Consider the following 14,239-nt stretch of genomic DNA (forward strand, 5'->3'; position numbering starts at 1 on the left):
TTCCAGTTTGTTTTACTGGCTTTAAGGCTCTGCTGTGTATTTATTTGCCTTGTGTAGTCACTTGTCGCCTTAAGGGCTGGGTTCCATTTAAAAAAAAAAAAAAAAAAAGAAAAAAAAAGAAAAGAAAAAAAAAAAGACAAAACCAAACCCTGTTTTGCTTACTGGGGGTCTGTGCTGTCCTGGTACCCCCGCCCCCAGATCCCCTCTGGGGGCTGGCGCGATGCAGAAGCTGAACAGCAATAACCCATGCTGAATCTGACCCTGCGTGTTTAGAGAGATCGAGTCTTGCTGAATATTTGAGGACGCTCATCTTGGCCTAGGCCAGTCCGTCTTCTGAATAGCGAAAGAAGTGCTGAAAGAACCACGGTTCAAGTGATGGGTTGGGTTGGTTTTTCCCCGATGTTCGTCCCTACTGCTTTTCCTCGCTGCACGTGGCCCCTTGCCGGTGGTACCCATCCAGAAACACCCTCTGCAGCTTCTCTGCTGTATTTCTGACCATCCTCTCTTCAAATGTCTGTCTGTCTGTCGCCATGAGCTCCACGGCGTGTGCTCAGCGCTAAGCAGTTAGGAAATTCTCTCTCTGAGCTCCTGTAGCTCCGGCTCGCTGGCGCAGGCGGTATTTCTGGAATAGACTATTGCCTAGAGCCAGGCAGGACCGTGGAAGAAACTTCCTTGTGCTGTCGTGTAACTCGCCCTGTCGCTGTCTGCAGTCCTCCCCAAGTCCTCACACAATTCTTTACTGAGCACTTATTAAAAATATCTTAAGATTTAATCTGTTTTCTGATTATTTTTGTGTAAACTTATAAAAAAAAAAAAAAGAAAAAAAAAAAACAAACACCTGAAATTGAGCTGTGACTAATTTAGCACATTTAAATAATGCTGAGGTGTTACTGATAAGTCTTACGTTTTGGGTTTTTTTGTTTTTGTTTGACTCAGAGTATTAGTACTGTAGCATAAACCAAATACAGCCCGGGAAGGGGTGCAGCAGCCTTCTCTCCCGGGTCTGCACCCGAGGGTGTCTGTGCGTACACGCGTGCGGGGGGCGGGGGGGGCGAGGAGCTGGCGGCGCGTGTGCGAGCATCTTGCTCGCGTAAGGAGAGTGAGCGTGTATTTATTTGTGCCATTGTCTTCATTACACTGAGTAAAGTTTTAAAACAAAACCCCTTAAATACGTGTAGTATCGGAAAGTGGCACTAAGGGTGAAATCATGACCTATTTTTTTATTAGCTATGAAGATATTAATTCAGGTTAAGGCTTCTCTCCCGTTTCTGTTCCCGTTGTGGGTCTGACGAGTCCCTTTCCTCTGGTTCCCTTGCCAGGCTTTCTATTTATTGGAATTAACGATTCCTGCACGGGCAGGGGCTGTCTCCTTTCTCCCCTGGTTTTTCCCCACCGCTCCTCTGCCGGCAGGTCCTGTCGGGTGTCTTGTACAGGGTCTTGTGCGACACAGGCTGGAGTGCGTACTGCTGGCCAGATCCAGCGTGGGATCTGCTCTCTCTTCGGTGGGCCGGGGAGTGCTTCCTCCGCTCCAAGAGGTGATTGAAAAGCTGCTCCGTGCTCCCGTCTCCGGTGACGGTGGTTTGGGGACCTTCAGCCTCTCTGCTCCCTCCCCGTCCGCCCGTCCGGTGGATTGGCAATGCAATGGCTTTCAAGGTTTGGTCGGAGTTCGGTTTTGGTTTAAATCCCCCTCGGTCGTCCGTGAAACCTGTTTTCGTCGTTAGAAATCTGTCTCTTTGACAATGTGGGTAGCTCCAGGGCATGGTTTCTATCGCTAACCCACTTCAAACCATCACCTTTTCTGAACTGTAAATCTCGCTGTTTGCCTTTCGCAGCTGCTGTGAACTTCTTTGAAATGTGGGAAAAAAAACCCAATTCTCGTTAGGTTGCGAGTATGCCAGCTATTCGGCAGCTGGGAGCGGGTGACAGGGTGAACCAGCTAGCTAATCGAAAGGAAAATCGCTTCCTGCTAGGGAAAAAAAAAAAAAAAAAAAAAAAAAAAAAAAAGAAAAAAAAGAGAGATGGAAGTTGTCCTCTCAGTTGCATGTGTAATTAGTGCTTTTCACCTTCAAGAGAGCGTTACCGTAGCACGATAGCATCCTTTCCAGAAGTGGCCGGTGGGTGACCTCAGGGACATCTGGGAGCGATGACATTCACAGACGTGTTTCAGAACTGCTGGTAGTTTTCCTGTGCGTTCAGTTTTTGCTCTTGATTCAGCATTTTCAGTAAATTGCTATGGTGTCCGAAGCTTTCAGGAGTCTTGTCCCTAGAAGATTTTTCTGTATGTGCGTCCGTAGTGATTTGTTTTCCTTACAGAGGCTGTTTACAAGGGAGATGGTCGAGGTCAGGAGGGGAGAGAACAAGGCTACACCTAATTTAAAGCTGCTACACATTTTCACACCGGTGCGTAAGGCAGAAAGAGGGCTGGGGCTGGAAGAGCTCTAGCATGGTGGAGTAGCTGAAGAAGCCAGAGTAATTTCTAGCTTTGGCCACCGCGAGAGCATTTTTTTCCAGGCAAAAAAAACCCCTAGCGCAAGCAGTTGAGAAGCGGGAACCTGGGCTGGTGCGAAGGAGCAGAAGACCTCGGTCTGCGCTGCCGGATGCGCTGCCTTCCAGACATTACAGAGCTTTAGACATTTGCACAATACGTGTTACGCCACAGGGTAAGGCTGGCTTCCTTGTATCCTGCTCGAGATCCTCAAAAGTGGCATCGCTCAGCAGCGCGACACCGAAGCAGCGGACGCCTGGGGAGGTACAAGAGAGCTCCGCGGTGGCCTTGTGTTCGGGGCACGAGACCCTCGGAGGCACGCTGCTGGGGGTGTCGGGCTGCTCTCTGTCCTGGGACAGGAGCAAAAGTCATACCTGTGCTTTCTCCAGGGGATGCTGAGCTGTATTTATCTTGACTGTTAATCAGAAAGCTTCATATAACGTGTCCAGAGCTCTAAAGCCATTTTGTAAGATAGCAGTATCCCTTTTCTACAGCCTTATTAATGAGTATCTCTAAAAAGAAGAAGAAAAAAAAAAAAAAAACACAATAGTTCATTTCTTTCTGTGGTATGAAACTTGTGTACTGCGAACATATGAACGTTTAGCAAAAACACAACTTACAGTTTTCTTAAAAAAACAAACAAGCAAAAACCAACAAAAAAAAAATTCTGTCTGCTTTCCATACGGTCTTTCCTCAGGTGCTAAATAAGGGTTCCAAAAATGGATACTGCTTTAGGAGTTTCTGCTTTATTCTTAAAATACATATTTTTTTGCTTAGGTGTTGTAAAGATATTTTAACAAGAATGTTTTTTTAATGTAAATAAGATTGTGTCTTTAATTTTTGGTTTATCTCCTTTTTGTCTATATTGAATAGTCTAATTTTCACTTTATCCTTTTGAGAAGGACCCTCTTATGACCTTCCTTGAAGACATTTCATTAAGTGTTGCTGCATTTAAGAATGAATCTACAACTGTTCATTGTCTTGGATTAATGCTGCTGCTGCTATAAGTAACCCTGAAAATCAAGAATGTGTAATGCACTTTTTTTTACATGACCATATAGTTCCTCTGCAGATAGTTGAACCCTCCTGTAACACAGCCACTAACTCTGCGGGTAGCGTAGGACCTGGGGGAGCCGGGGTGTAGGAGAGGGCTGTACCTGATTTTGGTGCTGACCTACGGGAACTTCTATGCAAACGCAAGCAAAGGAGAACTCTTAACTTGAGAGAGCACTGTGCATTTTTTTTTTCTTTTTTTTTTTCCTCTCCTTCCTTTTCTCAAGCTGCTATCGGAAAGGTAGTGCAAATCCCCGAGGTTTTCAACTTCTTCGATGGCTGGTGGTGCGGGCAAGATGCCTGAGTAACTTGTAAGGTAGAAAAATCTCGATCAACTGTTGTCTCGTCTCCGGTTTTAATATTTTTGTTTTCTGTTTGAATCTATCTACGGAAGGAAATTGCTCATCTCTGAAAAAAATATCTTTCTAATGCTTTATCTCAATGTGAAGTTAACCAGCAGTATTAACGATTGCGTGGCCTCCTTCCTGTCCGCGCCCCCGGCACTGGGGAGTCGTAGGCTCCTTCCCCAGCTGCCCTCGGGGGCCGGGGAGTGGTCGGTGCCCGGAGTCGGATGTTTTCCAAGAAAAAAGCGATGCCAGGCCATCTACCCAGCCGAAACCTGATGGCTGAGGCATGAAAGCTTAGGGAGCAGCGGAGGGAGGTCTCGCTGCATCGAGGTGCTGCCACGGGGCGTGGGCAGATCTGGAACCTCGTGTCTTCATGGGTCACACTTGGACCACCGCCGGGGGACGCGTACCGTGAAGGAGGAGTTTACTGGAGGGGGGCAAAAAAGGAATCTACTTGACTATTTATAGAAGATCCTTTAGGAAAATAAAGTACCTCTGTAAAATGAGGGAAGAGTAAGGAAGGTCTAAAGTTGTGTAGGAAAAACGCTTGGGGGCTACAACTGCCTGGAAAATAGTATATAGATACCGTAAGCCAGAACTCTCTGCCTGTTTAATGAGTTTATTCAGCATCAATATTTTTTTTTTTTTTTTTTTTTTTTTTTAGCCAGCGTTTGCTTTTTGACACACGTGCGTGTGTGTGCGCGTACATCTGACTAAATGTGCCTTGCGTGTGTGCTTAGTCTTGCTGAAGAGAGTTTGTAGCAGCGTGCGAGCGGCCGGGACGTGGCGTGGGACAGCCGGGCTCCCGGCTGGCAGCACGATGACCGTGCCCCATCTACAGTCGAGGGTTCGTCACTGTCCTGGTGACCCATCGGATCGAAATGAGACTTGGACTCGAGCCTGCGTAGTGGCTGTCTTACAGTTTAGGGGACGATGTCCTGTGGGATGGCACCTTTCCTTTCCTAACACGAGCCGTTTTCTGTGACTTTGGAGCTGGGGCTGGGGGGAGAGAAAGAGAAGCTGCCTTGCTCTTCTCCTGCGGGCAAAAATAAGCGTCACGATGCTTCGCCTGCAAAGCAAAAACAAGTGAAGGTCTGGAACCGGCTTTGCTCTGGAGTTAGGGCTCTCTGCGGCGCCGGGGACCCCGTTACCCGGGGGATTTATTCCCTTCCAGGTTGTGGTTCTTGTTACTGTGGGGGGTTTTTTTTTCAGGTTTTTTTTTTTGTAAAGGAGAAGTAAACACGCCTTGCTTAAAAGTTAACAAAATAGAAATGCTTATGTTTGCAGTCAGTGACTCAGAATATAAAGCTGTGCAATTCTTGTTTCTTCATCTCTCTTCCGACTCACTCGCCCCAACGTGTGATTTCTGTCCGAGTCTTTCTGTACTTCTGCCACTGCAAATGTGAAAGCTTGCTTGCATTATTTTTTAGAAATGCATTTTGCACACTCGGGTTTCACTGAAGCTCCGTGAAAAGGTTAGTTTGAAGCAGATGAATAAAGCTATGCACATGTTTTGAAAGTTTAATTTGTGTCTCATTACCAGAAGTGACTTATCTGCCCTCTTTTGCGTTCCTGTGCTGTCATTGCCTGCGTTATCTTCACCATCTCGGAGGGTATGATGTAAGGTGACAGTTCTTTGCTGACAGCTGTAGCAGAAAACTGGCGCTTCTTGATTTTTTTAGTAGCCTATCTCTCTCCTCTGCTTTCTCTGTATCTCTCTGTATAGCTATATAAATATATATATTATTTTTTTATTTTAAAGAGCCTACTTTAGTAATTGAATTGGAGGGAGCGGGGCGTGCTGGCTTGCGTTTCAGATACACCTCGTACCGTCGGATGGACGAGTGCCCTTTTTTCTCTGGTCGAGAGCACGGCGGTGGTACCTGCCGGCATCCCGCCGGGCGTGCGGGCGGCGATGGGGACGGGGAGCGCGGCTCGGCCCCATGCGAAGCAGCTTTGAGCCACGTGGCAGGCTGATGGCGTGGGCAAACTTGAGGCTTCTAATGACAAAATTAACCGAAGAGAAACCCTACCGTTGCGTATTCCCACTGTGAGGCGGGAGGGACAGGCTTCCTCGCTGTCCCCGCTGTCGGGGCTGTAGTCCGTGGCCTGGTGGAGCAGAGGATGGGCTCCCGCTGGTCTCCGCGGTGAGAGCTTTATTTTGGTTTTATTTTCGTAAGTTGGGTGCATTGGGTTGCGGGTGCCACCTTTGGAAACTCGTTGCTTAGCCCAGAGCCTTTGCGCAGGAGAGTCGGGATTTTGTGACGGGAGAAGGACCCTGACAGCTTTCTCCTCGTGTTCCCTTTGCCATGGCAGAAATTTGTACTAACTTGACAGCTTTTTTTCATACAGAACAGGGCTGCTTTTCTATCTACCATCACACGTGTACTTAGACACCTTCAGCGGCTCGCGAGCCTCTGAAGGTCCTCAACTTGTTTACTGGGGGGACGGTTGCCCCTCTCTCCCCCCTCCCCTGAATATTTCAGTGTTAAGGGCGGTGCGAAACACAACCGCGGGCTTCGACTGCGAGCTGGGGTGGGACAGGTCCCTCCAGGCGGAGCTGCCGGAGCCGTCTCCTCTCCTGCCCACCCTCGTCGATAAGTTCTCATTTCGTTCGGTTTCCTGGTGTGTGTTAAAATCGCTGCGAGGGGTTGTGCTCTTACCTGCTCAGGAGCTGAATTACCTCTGACCTGCGGAGAGGGGCAGCCCCTCTTTGTTGTCGATGTTGTAGTGTACGACCACACGAATCGGTAAAGGTAGTCTTTGTTTTCTTCTTCCCCTCCCCGGTATTTCCGATTAGGTTAATGCACTCGGTGTGCCCAGCTGGAAACGTATGCGTTTTCCCGGTCGTGAGAGGGTGGCTAGAAGAGTTAGTGTAATACCTGCTGTAGCTGTGTCTGGCGCAGCCCGTTGCGCTGGTATGGGTGATGTCACGGACTGTAAGGATAGGTAATGTCCATGAGCTGTAATGGCATGATGTATCTTTACCAATGATGTCATACTTCACACTAAATGTTTAAAAAAAAAAAAAAAGGTTACCTGAAATTTTGTTTATTCTGCACCAACAGGTCTTCAAAATTTATCCAAATTTTATTATTTTATGAGGAAAAAAAAGAAATTTGTGTAGATCGAATACGTTAAGACAGACAATAAGTGATGTAAATTGTTGAATAAAAATTTTAAAGTTTGTGGGTGTCAGCGTGACTTTCTTTTTTGCGCTCTCAGGGAGCATCCCTTGGCCCCGGGGACGCTGTGTGGCCGACGACTCGACTTTCGGTCCCTCCGGTCTGGCAGCGCTGGCCGCAAAGTCTACGAGCAGCGCGGCACGCGTGGCTGTGCGTACGTGGGTGGCCGACGCTGGCGGGGCGGGGGGCCGGGAGCGCGGTGTCCTTCACCTTGGCTGGGGAAGGGGAGGGAAGGAAGCCACAGGGCTGCAGAGCTGCAGCAACCAAGGATTTGGCTGCTGTGTTTGTGCGTGCGAGATGGTCGGGGGATGAACTTGCCTTGGTGTGAGCCCCGTCGGGCTTCAGTCCTGCTTAAAATAGGCAGGGAAGACTCTGGTCCCTACTACTGGGATGGGGATGTGCGACTTCAATCCCAAACACACAACAGCAAATGCCCACCACGCTGGTTTATCTTTTTCTTTCACGTTTATTGGCAATTGTGGCAGTTGGTACCGTTTGGGAGTGTTGTTCCGTAAGCAGTTGCAGTACAAGAAGGGGTGGTTACGTCGGGAGGGGAGTATTAGCACCAAAAGGGAGCCGGTGAGCTTTAGAAACCTTGCAGAGATGTACTGGAAAGTGGGGAGCTACTGCTGGACACGCCTGATGGATTGGATCTGGGAGGTCTGGGCATGCGACCCCCACTCTCTCCAGTGCTTGTAGTCTCCTCCGTGGTGGTCGGACTCCAGGACGTACTGGTAGCCACGGTACCCAGGATACTGGTAGCAAACCCAGCTGGAAGAAAAGGAGTCATCAGGTGGCCGTAAGGGGGATAAGAGGTAAGCCAAGGGGGTTACGGGGTGTCCCCTCTCCAGCTGTGGTAGCACAGCAATGGCAGCAGTTTGTCCCCGCTGCTCGTGGTCCTTGGCCGGTCACTTACGCGCCGCACTGGATCTTCATGGAGCCCACTTCGTTGTTGGCCCAGCCCATGGCCTGCAGCGAGGGGTAGTCGTCGCCGATCTCCCACTGGCGGCCGATGAAGTTGTCTTTCTCGAAGATGGTGATCTTGGACTCCTTGTGATTCTGGGGGGGGAAGAGCAGGGGGTGAGGGGGCGGCGGTGCTCCCTCCCCGGCGTGGATGGGGACAGTGGGACAAGCATTGCTCGGCGGGTTTCCTGGGGGTTGCGTGCACAGCCTGAGGGAGGGAGGTGTTCAGCCCCTGGGCTGGTTTTTTTCGGGTGAGCTAGTTTTCCCACAACTCTGATGCATGGAGGTGCTCAGCAGGGTGGTGCTGGGCCAGGACGGGGCAGGGGTTGGCCCAGGAGGTGTCGGTGACAGCAATGCCGCAGCTACCGGTCTCAGGCCGGCTGTCCCCAAGCTCTGGTCATGTACGGCTGGCCCAGAAGTACCCTTAGAAGTTTTAGAAAACAGGACAGAAAGAGCAAATCCTACTGGGCTTGCGGGGGGAAGAGTTGAGCCCACCCTGAGGAGCCTCTACTGCCTGCAGAGCCCCTGGCATGGCTGTGCTTGCCCTTCCTAAGCTCACTCCCTTGGCCTCGGTGCTATTGCCTGGGACATTTTAATGCGATCAGTTGTGAGAGCTCCGTCGGAGCCGGGACACTCACAGCGGAGCAGACGGGGCGGAAGGACATCAGGCGCTCGATGTGGTAGGCGTTGCTGCCGCTCCAGGCGTCCCAGCGCGGGTACTCTCCCCTCTCCAGGATGAACTGCTGCCCGCAGAAGCCGGTGTGCTCGTAACCGACCCAGCTGCAAAAACAGAGCTGGGGCTGCCATGGCTTCCTGCGGCAGCTCTGGGCCTCCTGCTCGGGGCTGGCACCGGGGCACGGACGTAGGTGCAAGGAGGAGGTTGGGGTCTGGCCTCTGCCCGCAAGTCCAGGAGGAAAGGAAGCGGTGCTGGAGGTGTAACCGTGCCCGGTGCCTGGGAGGCTGCCCGCACGGCAGTGCCAGCATCCCCCGGCTGCGGCGGGTGATGGGGTCCCTCCCTCAAGGGGCCCAGCCTGCCACGGTGGCTCGCTTTCCCCTAACTGCTCTGTGGTTATTTACATAGATCGGCGTTGCGTTAGGATGCCACAGGACACCCACGGCTGCCCTTCTCTCCCAAAGGCCTCGTTTCTTACTTGTTTCCCAATTACAACGTGGCACAGCTGGAAAGACCTGAATTCCTAATGCCCAAACCAGGCAGAACCCATCTGGCTGTGGGCAGGGCAGGGAGCTGTTGCCTTTCCCCTTTCTGGGTCCCCTTCTTCGCTAAAAACAAACACGGAGAGGCAAGAGGGATGCCTCCGCCCTGCAAGGGACATTTTGCAAGCCCTGGTGCTGCCCACACGAGAGCCTGCCTGTCCCCAGGGTGGGGACCTCTCCTGGGCACGTCCCCTCACAGAGATGGGGGACAGGGCAGCCGTAGCGGCGCGGGGAGGCAGCAGCTGGGCTGGGGGCTGGAAGGACGATGGCACAGGCTGTGCGGCCCACAGACCCCCTGTTTACGGGGTACGCAGGGTGCTGAGGGGCAGGCTGAGCCGGGGGGATCGAGGGCCTCTTGCTACTGACCAAAGCTGAGCCCCGATCCCACGTCCCGCAGTCGGCCTCCCCCCGTGCAAGGTGACCAGCCTGATTAGGAACACGTCAACTGGAGCAGCGAGCTGATTACGGCATGAGCACGCATGCCGCTGTAATCCCATTAGCGTTACAAATCCTAAATATAGCAACGCAAATCTATCTTGTCTGCTTCCCCAGCCCCAGCGGGGTGCTTGCCGTGGGGACCGCTCCTTACACACAGCGTCTCGGGGCAGCTCAGGCGATGTCTTGCCTGTGCCAGGGAAGATTCCCGTGCGCAGGGAGAAGCCCGGCTCCGCTCGCTACCCGTGCCAGTGACTGGGGCAGCCCAGCACAGGCTGTGGGAAGGCTCTGCTCTGGCCCTGGGAGCTGCTCAGTGCAGGGAGAGCACAGGGCCCTGGGTCACGAACAGTGGTTCTTAAGCACAGTGTTTCATGGGGTTACACAGGCGGATGGGGAGCAGGCTGAGCTCAAGAGCCACTCGCTGAGCACCGATCTTCGCTGCGTCCTTGGGCAGCATCCCTGCAGGGCACCGACGAGCTCCAAACCTGTCTGCTCCCAGACTGCAGGAGGCAGTTTTGGACGATGCCAAAGGCGTTGCCGCCGTCCTCTGGCCCTGTGCCTGCGTCAGCGCTGCCCAGGGCTGGCCACTCTACCCTGGCAGGGTGGGATCCCCCGTGCCTGGCTTCCCCCAGCTGAGCAGAGCAAGGACAGCCACCTTGCTCCAAGACCAGGCACCCCTCGCCCCGCCAGCCCGCCTGGGAAAGCATCCCCACCGCTGGATACTCACGCGCCGCACTCCACCTTCAGGGAGCGGATGTTGTCAAAGCCGCACTCCATGATGTTTGGACAGGCTGAAGTGAATTCCATCCTCTTGCCCTGGAAGTTTTCTTGGTCGTATACGGTGATCTGGAACGGAGACCAAGCTGCCAGGTCGGGAACTGCCCAGCAGTGGCCCCAGGCAATTCAGCGCCTGTTCGAGGCAGAGGGTCACGCTCCGTCTGGGAAAGAGCCGGCAGAGGCTGCGCCGGGCACCCCTCTGGGCTGGGACGCAGCCCCACACGCCTCCGCACATCCCTGCACTGCTGGCCCCGCAGCGCCCTGCCTTGGTGTTGGGGGAGCCGCACGCCGGCCCCCGCTCCGCTCTCCTGCTCACCCCTGCGGAGATCAGTTCCCGGGGCAGCGGTGCCATCCGGAGAGAGGAGCGGAGCCGTTCTGGGATGGGCGGGTGGCAGGGCTGTGGCTGGCGGTTCTCCTGGCCTCTGCTCCGAACGCTCTAGGGCAAAGAGGATTAACGGGGGAAAGGGCGAGGGGGAACTCCCCAGGGGGCTGCGGCTGACGCTCTCCTCTCCCGCAACAGCTCCAGGCTTCAGCGGGGTGCGCCCCGCTTGTGCATGTGCTTGTCCTCTCCCTCTCGGCTCCCTCCTCGAACCGTGTCCCCGGAGCTGTTGTCAGACCCCTCGGGGCTGCTCCCCACCTTGCTCTGCCGTGCCCACCACCCCCTTTGCAGCCCTCGTGCCTGTCCCTGCCTGCCCTGCCAGCCTGCCCGCACCGACAGGGCAGGGCGAATAACAGCGTGTGGCTTTTGGGGACCGCTGTAACGGCCTGGCACAGGACGACTGGTAAGAGCAGGGCACGGCTGGGCCAGGGTGCTGCAAAGCGGCTTATGAAAAACACCCGGGAGGTGTTTGAGCAGGCGGGAGGCAAGTTCCCGTGGGCAGAGGACAGGGGTGCCTGCCTTCATCTGCTCCCCCCTGCCTCGCTGCCCGCTGTGCAGCTTTCCTGGCCCCCGAGGACTGGCTTTGCCCCTCTCTCTGTCCCCCACCTACACACAGGGAAAGGCGAGATACAGGGGGTGTGAGGACATACCTTCCACGGGCCCATGGGGACAGGCGGAGGGTTTGTCTGAGCCATCTTTGCTGCCGGAACGGTGTCTGGAGAAGGAAGGAAAAGCTGTTTGCACTGCAGCGTGCCCCTGTGCATCCCTGCTGCCTGCTCGTGGGGCTGGGCGACAGCTCCGTGCCCGCCGCCCAGGGTGCCTGTTCAAAGGCAGCTGCCCTGCTGCTGGGGACGAGCCACGCCAGTCACAGCGAGACCCTCTTGCTAGCCACAGGATGGGGTGGGGGACACGGCGGGGGGGTCCGGGACACATCCAAAGCAGGGTGCTCCCTTCTCACTGCCACGGTGACCCTTCCCTCCTCCCGGCCGAGGCACGGAGCCTGCGTGCCCACCGGGGCACAGTGCCCGGCTCCCCTTTCTCCTTCCCTGAGGCAGGCCATCACTAGGAAGAACACCCCTGAGCTGGAGTGGGGAGCTGCGGTGGGGGGCACGGGCTGCCCGGTACCTGGCGGTGTCCAACAAACCCGCCTGCTCCCCTCTCCCTGCCCTGGCACCCCGGCCGTGCCTCCCATGGGAGATGCGGTGGGCTCCCATGGACAGCCCCGGCTAATGGTGGGAGATGCCAACCGGTGTGCCGTGCTGGGGGGCCGGGGCCGGGTGGGTGCCAGGAGTGGGGTGCCCCACGGTAGAGGGGCTCTCAGCCACCCTGGCTGCCAGCGGGGACATGTGAGCCTGTCTTTTGCCACGGGAAATGGCGACGGTCCCTCTGGGTGTCTTTTGCCACCAGGCAGGAGAAAGGATGTCTGCCCGGCTGGCCAGCGGCAGCAGGGGCGAGCAGGGGGCGAGGTGGGAGAGGTGCGAATCGGTCCCAGGACTCACCTAGCTCAGGCGGTTACTGCTGCTTCGCCCATGTAATGTTTGCCTACTTCAGCGGCTCGGCTTTTATAGGGTGCTGCTGGCCGGGAGCCGGTGCCAGCATTTGCAGAGCCGTCAGCACAATGCTTGCTATGGCATTGTCCCGCTGATCCCTGGAGATTTCAGCTGCTCATCCCCATGGTCTGAGCCACATTCTTAGGGAAAAAGAAAAAAAAAAAAAATTATAATAAAAAAAAGAAAAATAATCGGGGCGGCTGTTTGCACAGATAATCTTGGGCACAAATGACTCAATGGTTTGACCGCTCTGGCATTTTCCAGGGGCAATGCACCGCGCCATCGCAGGGCGAGCGCGGGGGCTGGCCCGGCCCTGGCGCCGGTTGGCGCGGTGGCGATGGCGCGGTGGCGGTGGCGCGGCACCCTCTTGATGAGACCCTGTGGGCGGTGGGCTCGGCTGGGTGCTTGCTGGACACCGCTGTCACCTTGCTCCGCCGGCCATGGCGGGTCCCTGTCTCTGTGTCGGTGTGGACGCCCTCCTCCCACCGCAGCACCATGGCGGGCGAGGGGGGGGCTGTGGGGCTGCTCCTCCCCGCTCGGTGGGAGCTGGTGTGGGGCCTCCCATTCCCCGGCCTGGCAGCCACGGCCCCATGGCCGCACCGAGCCCCAGCGCTCGCCCCTGGCTCCACAGCGCGCTGCCACCGCCCTGGCCCCGTGCCCGGGGCGGGGGGGAGCCGCCATGGCCCTGGGAGGCCTCAGGCCTGCGGTAACCATGGCAACGAGGCACCCCTAGGCCTCAGGCCTCGCAGTAACCATGGCAACCCAGTCCCGCTCCCCCTTCCCTGCAGCCGGGCTCCCTCGGGGCCCTCGCAGGGCGGGTGCTGCAGGCCCCGGGGTGCCATGGCGGGTGCAGGCCCAGGCCCTTGGGGGTCACGAGGCGAGCGCAGCGGCGCGGGCTGCTGCCTCAGCGCATGGCTGCCGGCACAATGCGCTGCCCGCATCTGACTGCCCCTTTTGTCTCCCGGCCAGGCGGCCGGCACAAAACAAAGCGCCCCGTCAGCACTGCCCGCCGCACGGCCTGGCGCCTGGCCCAGGGTGGGGACACTGGTGGGGATGCACTATGGGGATGGTACCCACCCAGCCTGGCCGGGGGGGACCAGAGGGGTCCTGGGGGACCCCTCCTGCGGGCAGGGCTCCACCATGACGGGGGGAAGCTGGGGTTTGCAGGGGCCTTTCCCCTCGCCGGCTGCACTGGAGCCTGGTGCTGTGGGTGGCCGGGGATGGGACCGGCGAAGCCAGGGGGATGACGGGGAAGCAGAGCTGTGGGGCTGCACCCCTGAGGCCTGTCACTGGCTGCCGGGGCACACTGGCTGACTGTACTGCCACGCTCCAGCAAATGCGGGGACAGCGTAAGGCAGGAGCAGGGCCACCTGCCCTCTGCGGGGCTGCCGAAACGCGGGGCTGGTGGTGGGAACACTCCCACAAAGCCCCCGGGCACCCTCCCTGTGCACCTGGCCATGTGCACCCCTGGCTGCGAGGGGGAGCCCAGGCTGGAGGTCATCCCCGGCTCCCTCCAGACCCTCAGCCATGCCCTGGCCATGGCTTCGGCCGCCCCGGCGGCATGGAGGCTTTGCCAGGAGCCTGGTGCCACTAGAGGGAGAGCTCACCCCGAGCAGGCCGCGCCGCAGCCGGCGCATGCGGGCGTGCGGGCGTGTGCAGGGGGTGTACGGCGCTGCACACCCCTCGACACCCCACACCCTGCTCCCCTTCTGAAGGGAAAACACTGGCTCTGCCTGCAAACGGTCCCAGGGTAAAGCCCAGAGCCAGCAGCCACCTCAGCCCAGGAGCAGGGTGGGGGGAAAGCCCCCCCTGCACACCCCACGTCGGGCACGGCAGGGGACGGGTCACCC

At 56.3% G+C, this 14,239-nt stretch overlaps 1 protein-coding gene across 1 annotated transcript; it reads right to left on the minus strand.

The window, feature by feature from the left end:
• Positions 1 to 7,693: 7,693 nt before the first annotated feature.
• CRYBA1 (crystallin beta A1) lies at positions 7,694 to 12,370 on the minus strand. Its single transcript, XM_075719968.1, is given in 8 exon segments — positions 7,694 to 7,841; positions 7,987 to 8,129; positions 8,672 to 8,813; positions 10,411 to 10,529; positions 10,777 to 10,896; positions 11,490 to 11,554; positions 12,339 to 12,351; positions 12,353 to 12,370. Coding segments are annotated over 8 exon segments (768 nt in total).
• Positions 12,371 to 14,239: the final 1,869 nt, after the last annotated feature.

Source organism: Pelecanus crispus, chromosome 12 (genome assembly GCF_030463565.1).
Source record: "Pelecanus crispus isolate bPelCri1 chromosome 12, bPelCri1.pri, whole genome shotgun sequence".
Taxonomy (NCBI): Eukaryota; Metazoa; Chordata; class Aves; order Pelecaniformes; family Pelecanidae; genus Pelecanus; species Pelecanus crispus.